Genomic DNA, 15,087 nt, shown 5'->3' on the forward strand with positions numbered 1-15,087 from the left:
TGTTTCATCTATAAATGTAAATATTTGAACGGATAACTGAGCAAATTAACGCTTCGCAATTTCATATAAAAACCTACAAAATACACTCATGGAATTTTAAGTTAAAGAATGTTCCTTTCTTTTCTGTAAAAAACTAAACTTACTTTCAAAAGCAGGTCTTGACGATTACGATGATGCGCTGCTGTGCAACGATTGTGTGAAAACTTACCTGCAACAGAGAAATAACGAAAAACACGAATAAGTCGATGCAGAAAAATAGAAGAGCAGAGTGAATATTATGGAGGGCTCTAGAATAGAAATTTAAATAGGCACATTTATCTTTTTTCGATGGAAATGAACCTAGATTTCAAAGCAGTTAACAGGTATAACAGGCGTAAGACCAGTAAAGCAGTGTTCGATAATCCGAAAATTTCACTCATAATGTTCATTTTATATAAACATTGCGGTATCCAGCAGGCTGATTGTTGAAATTTATGTCGGCACGACAAGAATCGAAAATCGATTTATTACACAGCCCAGATAGGACTATGTCTTGTCTTATCTTGCTGAAGAAAGTTTCAACAATGAGGCTGCAGATACATTTTGGCAAATTGATATCAAATAATTTTGTGTTGATCTTAAATAACGTCACGATTCAGTGAACTGGGCCAAAAATGCATTTTGCTTCTCTTCATCGCAAAATGTAGTCCAAATGTACCTCGATGAGGCGATGCAACTCGATGATAACGCCTGGATGCGACTATTCATGTTCTTGTGTTGTCAGTGTTGCATACGGAAAAATTGAAGGCGCACTGGATTTATAGCTGACACTTCGCAAGATCAATACATCGTCACCTTCCGGCCAAATTATGACAAGCGCCATGCGACGTCATTTTTTCATAGAGAAATTATTCAACGAAGCTGTCTGAAAATTTCACAGAATTTTCTTTGTGCCACCGATAAAACTCAGTGAAATTTTCAAATAGATTAAACCAATAATTTCTCTGTAAGAAAATAAAATGGCGGCGGACATTTCTAAACGCCGCATGGCGCTTGGGATACTTTGGCCGGGGGGTGACGACATATTGTGTATAAATAAACACATTCGAATCCGATCAATGAAATTTTCTGTAGGCCAATTTCTTTAGTGATAGACTCAAATCCTGCCAAAAATAGAGGTGCATTGTTGAAGTATAAATCTCTTAAAATTACGGTATGCGCAGGTCCATTTGGCACCTTCCTGAGCATCCCCCATGACTAGCTTTTTCAGAAGTGGCGGGCTGGGCGGGGGTCTCTAATTGACATTTGATGTCCGGCTGCCAATTTGCAGAATCGTCACGGCGAAGCCGCTATCCGCTGAAATTAATTGCGAGTGCGTTTATAAATCATTCGCAAGTCTCCATGTAAACACCGATAAAAATGAATTCGCCACTTTGTCAATTCCCGCCCACGCTGTTGGTGAAGGGGGGAGGAGAGGGGGTGGCGTCCACTCACTGCGAACAATTGTTTCCTCGAATATTAATGGGCGGTGGTCCGCACATACACCTTTGTTCGGGGTCAGTCATTCTGATCCGGGAATAACTCAGGGGTTGAGGTAAATACTGCCGTACTAAAGAAAAACGCCGTTTGAACATTCAAGAGTTGCCAAATTTCCTTCGATAAAATGTTTATTTTTGCGGAATGTTATGAACATTGTTCCTTGGAATTTTCAGGAACTTCAGGTGAAATTGCGAATAAAATTATCTTAAAAATTGGAAGGAAAATATTCATAAGTTTACCATGAAATTCGTGTTTTAACAAAGGAAATTTGGCAACGCCAGAGGGTTCTTACGGCGTTTTTCCTTAGCACGGCAGAATAAGTTGGGTGGACTGAAAATTCGTGAGCTCCGCGGTTACTGTGCAGGGAACGAATCTGCGGTTCATGAGTTAACAGGGGACGTTTTGTTTCATCATCCTCACCTTTTACTGTGTTCAGAGAATTTTGATTTAAAGCGATGTTCCTTATTTGCCTACATTTGCGCTTTCGTTCTGGCCCAGTTTGTAATGGGTTAGTTCGCTGGTCACGGAATCGTGTTTTGATGCAGGGTTCTTGTAGATTAGCTAAAAATAATGAGAGCCGTCCAAACAGCAACTTCCTATGTTCAATATTAGACGTATTATGTTTGCCGCAACAATTGTTTCCTGCTACCGATTTTGTGTTATTTGCGTCACTTTTTCACAACCAATGAGAGCAAAGCAGCTAGAAGTGAGGTTAGAAACCTCGTAACAATTCTGCAACCTGCTCCGGAGCACGTTCCAAGTGTTTCGCATCAAAATGTTACGACAGCGTTGCCATGTTGTGCAAAAAAATCCAATTAAATAAGCCACGCCCCCTCATTTCCGGTAACACTCAAACAAAATACGAATGTTACACACTGATGCGAAACAGTTTCGATTGTTACGCCAAACAAAATACGTCTATTAACAGAGATGTCGTCGATTGAAAATTCGGTTCATGACGCCGGGGTAGTGACTTTTTTTTTCGGCGAGTATATTTTTATTTCTCCGGGTTGCGGAAATGATGCCATAAGTGACACCCCAGGACTATAGATTTCTCCCACCTTGCTTTCATCAGTCTGTGTGACGCAAATTTGCAGATCCGGCCGACTTAAATGTTTTACACCTCTGCTGATCTCTCACCGTCGTATTTCAGGAGAATATCTAAAAAAAAAAATTAAAAAAAAAAAACTCCGAATATTTGTCAAGCTGCTTTCTCAGCGGTTAAAGTTGGGGTGGGACAAGCCAGCGTTACGTAATTCAATTGAGGGGGTGTGGGACTGCGTTACGGGTGCGTTACAAGAGATAGATGATGGGGGTAAAAAATCGGAAGAAGTGCGTTACGTTAAACTTCAACAGTCCCTTAAAGGATGACATGATTTTTTCCCGTTGTAGGCACTGTATAGGCCTGTATAGGCACGTTCCGCAAAGGGTTGGCGGCAGGGCGTTGACGAAGAGATGTTGCGGTGTCAGTTGCCCGAGAACCTCTGGGAAGACAGGCATATGTGGCGTTTGGGTGTCGTAGAACGCCAGAGTGCGTTATAAAGCGACTATATATATATATATATATATATATATATATATATATATATATATATAATTCTAATTTCATGGTTATTTTATGTTTAATAAAGCGAACTTCATGAGTTGTTTAACCGTACATTTATTTATTTTAAACAAAAAATTTTTAATGCGACGTTTCGGTGCTTATTATTCGCACCATCTTCAGGCAGAGACTGAGGCGACAAAACAACAAACAAATTATTATACAATATTATACAATTATACAATTAGACAATTATTATTATATATATATATATATATATATACACTGTATTAGGGCAACTTTGCTTCCTACGTCAATTCTTTTTGCCGCGACTCCCATTGGTTATTACACCCGTTTGGAAAAAAAGTTTGAAAGTCTAAAGAGTCCCAACATTATCTTTTTTTATAGGTACGTGACTGCATCACTGCCGTTTTGCACTTATCTACATCTTTTACTCTTACGCAAGTACTCTTACTCTTAGTACGTGAAATCTGAACTGAAAATTACCCGGATCTATAAAAAAAGTCTGTTCCCATTAACGGAACACTTATTTCACGCCTCACGCTGCGATTTGAACGATTTACAGAGTTACCCACTTTATTTTTTTTTTTTCCTTTCCTGAGAACGATACATTAGTGCGAGGGAAGGAACGTGGAATTTAAAAGCCTTCATTTTAAAAGCCTTGATTCCGATAAAAAAGGCATAAAAAAGTATATCGACAGAAAACGCAGTTTTTTACGTGCAGGAAAGGTATTTTTTGCAGTCCGGAAAAAAGGAAAATCAAAAATCGGTGACTCGCTAGAGTGTTCATAAATGATGACACGTGTACGTATCGATCCGTAGCTGCTGAAAAAATATGTTCTCATATAAGGTATCCCTTAAGTGAAATTCTACGTCAGTTTTCTTCGTCATTTGGTAGTAGGTAGTTATCATTCTGAGCTCTTTTCGTTGGCTGTTCAAAGTAAATTTACTAACTTTCTCCTGTGGAGACAAGCTCCTACCAGGATGAGTCCCCAAAGATCCGTTTTTCCAAATCTTACAATTAGTTTGTTCGTTTTAGTATCAATGTTTTTCTACCGAAATGGAGAGGCGGTAAGTTATAGACACTGACTAAAATTTGATTTTACATTAAGCTTATGTTTTATTACCTATAGATTTTGAGCCTTCATTTTATTAATTTTTACAGTTCCCGGTAGACATGAATGTGAAAACCAGTGTGAAACGTCTCAGGTATTTTTATTTTTCCCTTCCTTACGTCATGTTTGGGTATCCATTTTAGCATGACCTATGCCAGGCGATTGCACTCTTTTGCTCTGAATGACCAAAAACATAATGACGATGTCATGATGTCGTAATATCGACGATAAACACTAAAACCACGTATTTCGGTTAAGAGTCTCACGTCCAGTAATCAGTGCACATGCTGCCGTGCTAAGGAAGAACGCCGTATGAACATTCGAGAGTTGTCGAATTTACTTCGATAAAATGATTATTTTTGAGGAAAGTTTTGAATATTTTTCCTTTACATTTTCAGAATCTTTAGGCGAAATTGCGAACAATATTATCTGAAAAATTGGGAGGAAAATAGTGATGAGTTTACCAGGAAATTCGCGTTTTATGAAAGGAAATTTGGCAACGCCTGAAGGTTCATACGGCGTTTTCCCTCAGCATGGCAGCATGCATGTCACACCGATTGATGAGAGGAGGGTGAAAGAAACTAAGGGTGTCACCACCGCGGTGGATGACGGCATAAACCGAATTTTTCAAACCCTGGTAAAAATTGGCAGTAGAATCTGTGTTCCAAAATACCATAGACCTACAGCCGGCTGTAAGATTTCCAATAGCTTCTATAGCCGGCTACACAATTTCTTATAGCCTTTTATAGCCGATGGCGACTAAGCAACAGACAGGCGATAAAGTGCATGCTAAACGTTACTAATTACGGATGCTAGGACTTAGTGAGTTTTTGGAATACTGCTCTCTTTTTGGGCCGTGGTATCTTGATTTATTTTGCGAGGAAAGCTCCATACTTTTGATGGATGCCTGCCATTACTAATATATTAGAGCGCCTTCAGTTTCGTATGATACTGTGCAATACCTCTGGTGTGAAATAGTTGCTTCAAGCGCCGTGGCAGGCGGGCAGCCAGCGCGAAACACGCATTGGCGCCTACACTTCACGCGTTGCGCAATGCGTGAAGTATCCCTGTTAGGTTTGTAGGCGCCAGTGCGTCGCCGTTCCGCTTTGTGTTAGGCTCTACCTAATATTTAATCTGGCGGAGTCAGCGTTATGCAACTCATGATTTTGAAATGTTTGCACATCCTGTTTGGATTATTCTCATTTTAATTGATGAAAAAAAATATGTATTAAAGGAAAATATAATGTGTGTTTTGTAAATATTAAGGTAGTTCATTATCAAACTTAATGATTTCCAAAGCACACGAATTTCTACACAATTTCTTATAGCCTTTTATAATCGATGGCGAAAAAGCAACAGCCTGGTGATAAAGTGTAAAGCCCGGCTGCATGATTTTTTATCGCTTCGAATAGCCCGGCCGTATGATTTTCTCCGCATTCTACAGTCAGCTATATGATTTTCTGTAGCCTCCTTTAGCCGGCTATAAGAATTCCAATGGTATTTTGAAACGCAGCTCTTATCACCAATTTTTACCAGGGAAGCGCGACATGTCGCTTAATTGAGCGTTAAAGGTTGCTTTTCGGACAAATCTTATTACGTCTATAATTAATCTCCATGAATCAAGAATCAAAAGCGGAGGGTATGGATTCCATCGACATGAATCAACCAACACCGATTCGATCGACGAATTATTACACAAATCGATTCGATCGATATGAATCATGGAAAACTTCAAGCGGAAACCGATCCAATCGACACCGAATCGATCAACAAAACAGTGAATCGTTCGACTAACAATTGAATCGTTCGACTAACCCGTAAATCGTCCGACAAATCCGTAAATCGATCGACAAACCCGTGAATCGTTCGACATACCTGTGAATCGATCGACAAATCCGTGAATTGTTCACTGAAAAAAAAAAAAAATTACGGGCTATATAGACATAGTTCTGGGTGCTGGAACCGTACGTTCGATTGCTCTGAGCTCTACGCCCGGATTTTTCGGCCTCTGGGCCCGGAATGCGGACGGTATGTCTATACAGCCCGGAAGTACGGCTTCAATGGCCAGAGTTTTTTTTAGTGTTCGACAAACCCGTGAATCGTTCGACAAACCCGTGAATCGTTTGAAAAACCCGTGAATCGTTCGACAAACCCGTGAATTGTTCAACAAACCTGTGAATCGATCGAATTTCGTCGATCGATGCACGTTTTCGTTTCGATCGAGTCCATACCCTCCATCCAGAGGTTCAATTACACGATCAAATTGAGCCATCAAACTGAAGGTCTGATTGGTGGAAAAAGACCTGAAGTGAGGATGCGACCAATGAGAGGCCCAATTTGATGGCTCAATTTGATCGTGTAGCTGGACCTAAAACACGACCCTTTGACAGGCCTCGATAGAAGATCAAATTCCCGAACCAGTTCCGATCAAAGTAGCATCAAAGTGTCGGGAGTCATCAGTCATAAACTCATTCATTTGCTTCGTTTTAAAATGAAAACTTGGCAGAAATGTTTCCTGTGGCAGGAAATGATGAATGGTGGCACTCCGTTCTGATCTTAATTTGAACAAAAAAGTGCGGCACGTCGAAATTTGATGGTAGATGGTGACCATCAGTTATCAGCATGACTACTTTGATCGGAATTGGTTCGGAATTTGATCGTCTATGCAGAGCTGACCAGCGCAACCAACCGATTTGCAGATGAAACCGGCGGAGCAGTACAACTACTCCTTGGCCAGTTCCGCCGTACCGCTCAGCAACGAATGCAAGAGCATCTCGCGACAATCGCTCTACAGGGACAAGGAAAATGCCGACGACAGATGTCTCCAGGCCTTCGCCTTTCTGGACCAGGCCAGATACAACGTCTGCAACGGTTACAGCGAGGCCAAGTGCCGCTTCATCCCGCTTCCTTCGAGTACCAGTACCAGTTGTGGGACTTACCTCTGTACCGCCGTGGTCTCTAATGTGATCAAGTCCTTTGAGGACTGCGCTCCGGCCCTCGGACTCCCGACCTTTGGCGAGGGGAGCACCTCCAGCACCGGTGGAGACGGATCCTCCAGACTCTTGTGTTTTGCATCAGCCAAAAGGTTACAGATCGGAGAAGTCGGGAAGAAACGTCGCGTATCCCCACCACCACCCTTTCCAACCCTAAATTCCTCTTGGGGCGCTCAAAGCTTTGGGTCCTCTAGCGTTAAAAGATCCAATACCCGTCCTACATATGCAGGTCCTACGTCGCAAGGAATTTCGTCAATACCCCCACCGCCCCCTGCGATCATGGATCCCTCTTGGGGCCCTCAAACCTTCGCGGGGTCCTCTAGCGTTAAAAGAGCCGATTACCCTTCTAGATATACGTATCCTACGACACAAGGTATTTATGGCCAGAATCTGATATTTTCATAATGTCCAAGGTTCTCTTTTCACTATTTAATACTAAAGGGCTATGCCCCCTGCCCGCTAAGTGGGCTCTTGTGAGTGAATATCAATAGGATTGCATTTTGCAAAAAGGAACCGAAAGCATTCCGAAGCTGCTAGGATTGTGCAACCATGCCAAAAATTAAATTTACAAAGGTAATTTTTTGCATGAATTTATAGTTTATTGAGAGTAAAGATAAAACTTGTTTGGATGATCAGTTTATGTTTGCAAGGTAAATCAAGTTGCACAATCTTAGCGACATTGGAATGCTCCTGCTTCCTTTTTGCAAAATGCAATCCAATATAGTAGAGCGGATAAGGGGGAAAAGTTCCCAGAATCGTGCATTTCTGGAAGAAAGCATGAAACTTTCAGGATATCATCTTTACCTATAGAAGGTTCAATTTCGCAAGTGAGCCCAAAATTCTGAGGCCATGGGGCCGGAGGGGGGGGGGGGCAGGGGGCCCTGATTTCGCTATGTTTTGTCGAATTTTCGCATTGGATCATCGTGAGAAAGCCGTTAACAATGTAAAATGTTATCAAAACCTGTGTAAACGTCATTAATAGGTTCTCTCAAACAGTATCCTAAAATGCTAGCACTGTCCGATCCCGGAGCACCCCTCAAAATGCCTAAAATTCAAAATGGCGCCCATAATAAGGCCTCCGGAATATCGGTATTTTCACTTGTGCATATCCTGTCATGTGAGGTATCGTTTTCTATGTAATTTTGGTCGCAGATCTCATATTTGAAGTCAAAACAACCCCCCGGTCAAAATTGGTGCCCCCAATCCAAGATGGCGTCCAGATTTGAAAGGCAGGAGGGTGCATTTTTTAAACTTTTACGCGATAAGGCAAGTGATATGTCATTTCCTATGTAATTTTGGTCGTAAATTTCATTACTGAAGTCAAAACAGTCCTCCGGTCAAAATTGGTGCCTCAAATCCAAGATGGTGGCCAAATTTTAAAGGCAGGAGGGTGCATTTTTTCAAATTTTTACGTGATAAGGCAAGTGATATGTCATTTCCTATGTAATTAAGGTCGTAGATTTCATTACTGAAGTCAAAAAAGCCCCCCGGTCAAAATTGGTGCCCGAAGTCTAAGATGTCGGCCAAATTTGAAAGGCAGGAGTATGAATTTTTATGAGAAAAATAATCACGTGAGATGACAAGAGAGGTAGGTATCAATTCATACGCATTTTTAGTCAACAAAACGAATCTAAATGAAATGTAAAAAAAAATCTTTTACACCAAAATGATACGAGATAATTAAGAGGGTGATCAGTTTGGCCGTCTACGGTAGGGATGATTTTAACAGGAGCATCTATAATGAGCTATTTTATTCATTTTTAAGCCCATATAATTTCTCAATAAAGATAAGGACATTTCACGCGACGCACATGCCGTACCCTCTCCAGTCAGTATAGGAGAAAATCCTAATCAACACATGCTGATTCACATTCCCAGTGAGGCTCTTCAGGATCTTCCTCCTACGGTTCTGTAAGTTTTTACAGTTGGAGTCTTCAGAACTTCTGCATGAGTCTAAGAACGAAAGTATTATTTTCTCGGTGGTACAGCATGGTGTCACTCCCTTTCTCACAATTACACCGGATAATTTTAAGCGGGGATTCCGGAAGCTGGAGGCAAGTCACTTAAACTTAAAATAGGATGAAGCTACTTGTTTTTATTAATCCATCCCCAAAGACAAGCATCCAGATCACTTCATCCCATCCACAGTTGAGTATCAAAGTAGCTCCTAAATTAATGTTACCTACTTCATTGCTGATGATATCGAGGGTAATTTCTCTAATTGAATGAAGACTTTGAAAGCTGGAAATTTTTCCTTCGATATATGATGACGGAGGTCTTCGAAAGTCACATTTTTTTGGCTACCATTGAGGAGTAATATTTCGACGGTGAAACAGCAAAAGTGCGTATCTTTGTTGCAGGATTTCAAAATATTCGCTCCTATTTTATTTTTTGAAAGGGGACCAAACCAAAATCATGGCTTGACATTTTTACAGAATATTCCTCACATAGAGAGTAAAAACAAGCAAAGTTTTCAAGAAATGACTCAATAAGTATTTTTTAATGAAGGAACGGAAGTATGACAAGAAGTCTGCAACACCGCAAACCGAAATAGTATTTAAGCAGTTTCACCATCGATTTACTCCTTTCCAGCTCTTTATATCCGTTCATGGTTTTGATTAGGTTCCAAGAACCTTTCTTTAGATTCTTGCAGGTAAGGATCACATAAAAGCGTACAGAATAAAGTTGCTGTTCCTATTTTATGGATGTGAGGGGTTGAATGGCAACCAGTAAACGCATGCAAGAACAGCTATCATCTCGGATTTTGCGCGTTTCACATCACTTTGAAAACGCAAAGAAACATTGGTGTCTGCTCATCAATTTGATGGAACATAGGTTTGTGCAATGGATTCGTAAGTATGCCTATGCTTCGATCGCACTCGATGGAGTAGAGACCCACCACCTGAAACCGACTGAAAGTTTTCTAAATTATTTTCGGTACTTATTAATTGTTCATCCTTTGAGTCTAAGGCATCTGAAATTGAGTTCAGGGTTTTTGTGCAGTAACCAGCAAGACACCTCACTATTAGTGGCTCATCATTTTTCACTTGTCAGCCATGATGGCAATCATCTTGATTCGTTTCATTTTTATGTAAAAGATTTTTTTTACATTTCATTTAGATTCGTTTTGTTGACTAAAAATGCGTATGAATTGATACCTACCTCTCTTGTCATCTCACGTGATTATTTTTCTCATAAAAATTCATACTCCTGCCTTTCAAATTTGGCCGACATCTTAGACTTCGGGCACCAATTTTGACCGGGGGGCTTTTTTGACTTCAGTAATGAAATCTACGACCTTAATTACATAGGAAATGACATATCACTTGCCTTATCACGTAAAAATTTGAAAAAATGCACCCTCCTGCCTTTAAAATTTGGCCACCATCTTGGATTTGAGGCACCAATTTTGACCGGAGGACTGTTTTGACTTCAGTAATGAAATTTACGACCAAAATTATAGGAAATGACATATCACTTGCCTTATCGCGTAAAAGTTTAAAAAATGCACCCTCCTGCCTTTCAAATCTGGACGCCATCTTGGATTGGGGGCACCAATTTTGACCGGGGGGTTGTTTTGACTTCAAATATGAGATCTGCGACCAAAATTACATAGAAAACGATACCTCACATGACAGGATATGCACAAGTGAAAATACCGATATTCCGGAGGCCTTATTATGGGCGCCATTTTGAATTTTAGGCATTTTGAGGGGTGCTCCGGGATCGGACAGTGCTAGCATTTTAGGATACTGTTTGAGAGAACCTATTAATGACGTTTACACAGGTTTTGATCACATTTTACATTGTTAACGGCGTTCTCACGATGATCAAACGCGAAAATTCGGCAAAACATAGCGAAATCAAGGCCCCCTGCCCCCCCGGCCCCCATGGCCTCAGAATTTTGGGCTCACTTGCGAAATTGAACCTTCTATAGGTAAAGATGATATCCTGAAAGTTTCATGCTTTCTTCCAGAATTGCACGATTGTTATGCTTATCCGCCCTACTAATAGATCGGTCGTCTAGAGACTGTCTGTTATCGTTAGGCGCATAAGGCATGGGAATCGGCCCTGTAGAACGGTGGAATGAGTTGTGACAGAAGAAAAATGAACATTTACGTTGTTCAAATGGGAGAGGTCATGATTTTATCACGTGATGTAAAAAACTTAGGTCATAATTCCAAATTCTGAAAAGAAAGGCTCATATAGAATGCGATCAGAAGCGATTAAAGTATGGAAATCGGCCCGGTATATCTGTAGAACAAACTGTGAGAAAAAATGAAAATTCAGGTGGTCAGCGAGTATGGAGTAATCATCACATCACACTATAGATTCCATAGTCCCGATCTTTTTCTGATAATTCCGCGATTTCCATGACAAAAACGAAACGAATTCTCATATTGTTGGCAATTTTCGGAAACAGTTTCCATGAAATTTCTGTCATTTCCCCGGAAATTTTCTTCGGTTTCCGAGAAAATTCTGATTTTTTTCAAACACGAAAGAGAATATTTGATCACCCATGAAAATTTCTATAACTGACCAATTTTATGCAAAAGATCCACGACCTTTTTTGAAGTTATTCCTTGTGCCAAAAATTCCCCGATTTTCTTGCTTTTCCAGGAGGAACAATTAATCCTCAGTTGAATGAGGGAACGGAAATGTTCGACCAAGGGAAACTGTAACCCGCGAAAAAAGACAATTTTTTTTTCTGCTATTTAATGGCTTTGTGTCCAAGCACCTAAAGACAAAATTCAACTTTTGGACATTAAAAACAATTGGATTTTGGCCGTTCCTCCGACGGCAACGAGAACCATCCATTTGTCGCCACGGACACGGGTAATGCTAAAAGAAATTGATTGCAAAAGAGCTCTCCCTAGTGGGCGAGCTTAAAAAGCGCAAATTTTTTACACAAAATGTGATGGTAGGAGTAGATTACAGATCCTCTCGTTGTAATCATCGTGTTTTTTTAGCCACCCTCTATTACAAACAACTTAGCTCGTCGCCCTGGCTTACAACATCATATACAATGATAATATTTAAATATTAATGTCACATTACCATGGTTCTAGGAGGTGAAAGTCAAGAGAGAACGCCTTTCCAGTGCTACAAGTGCAAAAAATATTACAAAACCCAAGCCATTTTAGAGTTGCATTTCAGGACTCACAAAGAAGGTAAGCTCATTGTTGGCAATTTTCGAAAACAGTTTCCATGAAATTTCTGTTATTTTCCCAGAAGTTTTCTTCGGTTTCCGAGAAAATTCTGATTTTTTCAAACACGAAAGAGAATATTTGATCACCCATAAAAATTTCTATAACTAACCAATTTTATACAGAACATCCACGACATTTTTCGAAGTTTTTCCTTGTGCCAAAAATTCCCCGATTTTCTTGCTTTTCCAGGTTGCCAGACGTCCAGGTATTTCTCGTTAATTTTTGCCAAAATATACGCCTTATACAAGGTCAAAGATTTTCAAAAATCAGTCAGAGGAACTCTTGGCCTCTATGATTTTAGAGAGAGTTTTATTTAATGAATTCTAACCATAAAGAAATACGGGCGCTTTAAGAAGGAAAATTAAAAAGAATTGGACAAGTCTCAATTTTTTTTCATATTTTGAAGTGCAGGCATCTTGCTTTTTACAAAAAAAAAAAAATATATATATTCTTTACAGACACTTGGAAATTTTCATTTGGTTTAAAATAGTTAGCATTTAAACGACGAGAGATTATGTCCTCTCTATAATATATGATGCTTTGAGGGATGGGAGCCCACATTAAGTGAAGAATTCAAACTATGAAACTTGTCTAATTTTCTATTTTTAAATCATAATGGATCCAGCTGCTGCATTTGTAATTCAAATTTATTTTTTTTTATGAAAATATATTAAGAATAATTTTGGCATCGATATCATTGGTAGGAAGCAAAGGAATTAAACAAAAAATTCACTCAAAGTAAAGCTCACTTTGTGTTGAAATTTGACTCGGATTGGAGTTAAATTCTACCAACGTTAAGTCAAATGCACTCCCTCCCCATTCAGATTGTCAAGGGGGCTTTCCTCCCATTTCATCCTAATTTTCAATTCATCTCTCTTTAACCCATTGACTTATGATTTAATTTGACCCTGCCGGGCCAGGAATTACGATTTAATTTGGCGAAAATCAGCAACTTTGAACACTTCAAAATAATCCAGAAATTATTTCTCAAAGGGTGAAAATTGACAAAATAAGCATTCACAATACGACGTTTGAGAAAAATGGTGAAAACTTTGAACACAATGATTTTTTTATGTGGTTTATAGCTGTCAAAATCGCAAAAATCGCAAGATCAGCGAAAATCAGAAAATTTTGAGGTTATTTCATGTGCAAACGCACAGTAATATGAAAATACCGCAACAAAACAAGAAATTACCGTACACAATAAGTCATAGGGTGGCCACACTACTCATATAAACATTGATGAGAACGCAATCTACCGGAGAATTGCCGAAATAACGCGAACAATCAGCGGACGGCTCTGAGCCGTCATTGTAAGTCAATGGGTTAAATCTGGTCTCGGTAATGTCAATTATGCCCTCCCTGAAATGCGGGATTCAATTCATATGCAGGTTATTTCCTCGGTGTAGGTCAATCCAGCAGTCGTCGTACTTCACCTCCTGGAGGTCAGTCCAGCAGTCGACGTACTTCACCTCCTGGAGGTCAGTCCAGCAGTCGACGTACTTCACCTCCTGGAGGTCAGTATCCACAAGATCCGTCCGGACTCATTCAAGATCCCACTTTTGGTGTAGCTGATCTGGATGGTGCCGACTCGCAATACACAATGTTCTTTCAACCCGGTACTTCACAGACGGGATCCGAAGCTGGACACTTCAGAGGTTCCAGTGGTCTCGATGAGGCAGGTATGTACTGTAGCAGAGACATTGAGGAAACAAGGAAACATAGAAAATATTCAGAAAGGTCGAAAAGCGCCCCCCCCCCCAAAAAAAAAATGTGGTATGAAGTAGTGAACACGGTCCGAGTTTAGTACATTTTAATATGCCAAAGATGACTGGCTAAGCTGTGTAAAATTAAAAAATTCCGATTATTCTATCTTCATTGAATTATTTACATTAAAAGCGACCTACAGAAGCATAAAAACACGAAAACTTGCAACCTGCAGGCAATCCGGGGGGCGCAGGTGACCTTGAGACTCGGAACATACAAGGTTCCCGCGCGCCGCGTCAACTTTAAAGACTCATGACTCCGGTTGTAATCGTTTCCCCAAGCTGAACTTGGGCTTGTTTTAAACCTTATGCCCTCTACTTTCATTTAAGGTTGTTTTTGTTTTGCTCCGTGCGAACCGAACGACCGAAAATATCGAAAAACGAAAATTTACGAAAGGGGGACCTTGTATAATTCCCCCAAAAGTGGGTCAAAATTTAAAATTCTATTAATTTCATACATATATTCTAAAAGCTCTCATTTTTTTTGGAAATTTTGACACCAAGATCATCTTTCTACGACAAACCGTTGAGAAGTTATGCTACTTTAAAGTTTTTGACTTTGACCCCCCATCCCCCCTTTTCCCCGGGGGTTAGGCAAAAAATATGACCAGTTTTGAGTGTCCGGGAAGACCCTCTTTCATCCCTGAGAAAATCGTAGGATTCCGTGTTTAAGCCGATTTGGCCGTTTTGTTGTAGGGTCCTTTCCTTCCATAAAATGTTTATTTTTGCGGAAGGTTATGAATATATTCCCCTGCAATTTTCAATGTATGAAATCGCGAACAAAATTATCCGAAAAATTGGAAGAAAAATATTTATGAGTTTACCGGGAAAGTCGTGTTTTATCAAAACGTGTTGTATAAATTTGACAACTTCTGAAGGTTCATGCGGCGTTTTTACTCAGCACGGCAGTGATAGTATTTT

General features: G+C 40.0%; 2 protein-coding genes across 3 annotated transcripts in view; one reads left to right on the top strand and one right to left on the bottom strand.

The window, feature by feature from the left end:
* Positions 1-15,087, bottom strand: part of LOC140224856 (uncharacterized) — a 514,095-nt gene that overhangs the window by 68,263 nt on the left and 430,745 nt on the right. The gene's annotated exons all lie outside the window — the stretch shown is intronic.
* On the top strand, positions 6,897-14,242 carry LOC140224798 (uncharacterized). Its single transcript, XM_072301482.1, has 3 exons — positions 6,897-7,563; positions 12,260-12,361; positions 13,810-14,242. The coding sequence occupies exons 1-3, from the start codon at positions 6,897-6,899 to the stop codon at positions 14,205-14,207; spliced, it is 1,167 nt and encodes a 388-aa protein (XP_072157583.1). The 3' UTR covers positions 14,208-14,242.

The sequence above is a fragment of the Bemisia tabaci genome, chromosome 6, assembly GCF_918797505.1.
Source record: "Bemisia tabaci chromosome 6, PGI_BMITA_v3".
Taxonomy (NCBI): domain Eukaryota; kingdom Metazoa; phylum Arthropoda; class Insecta; order Hemiptera; family Aleyrodidae; genus Bemisia; species Bemisia tabaci.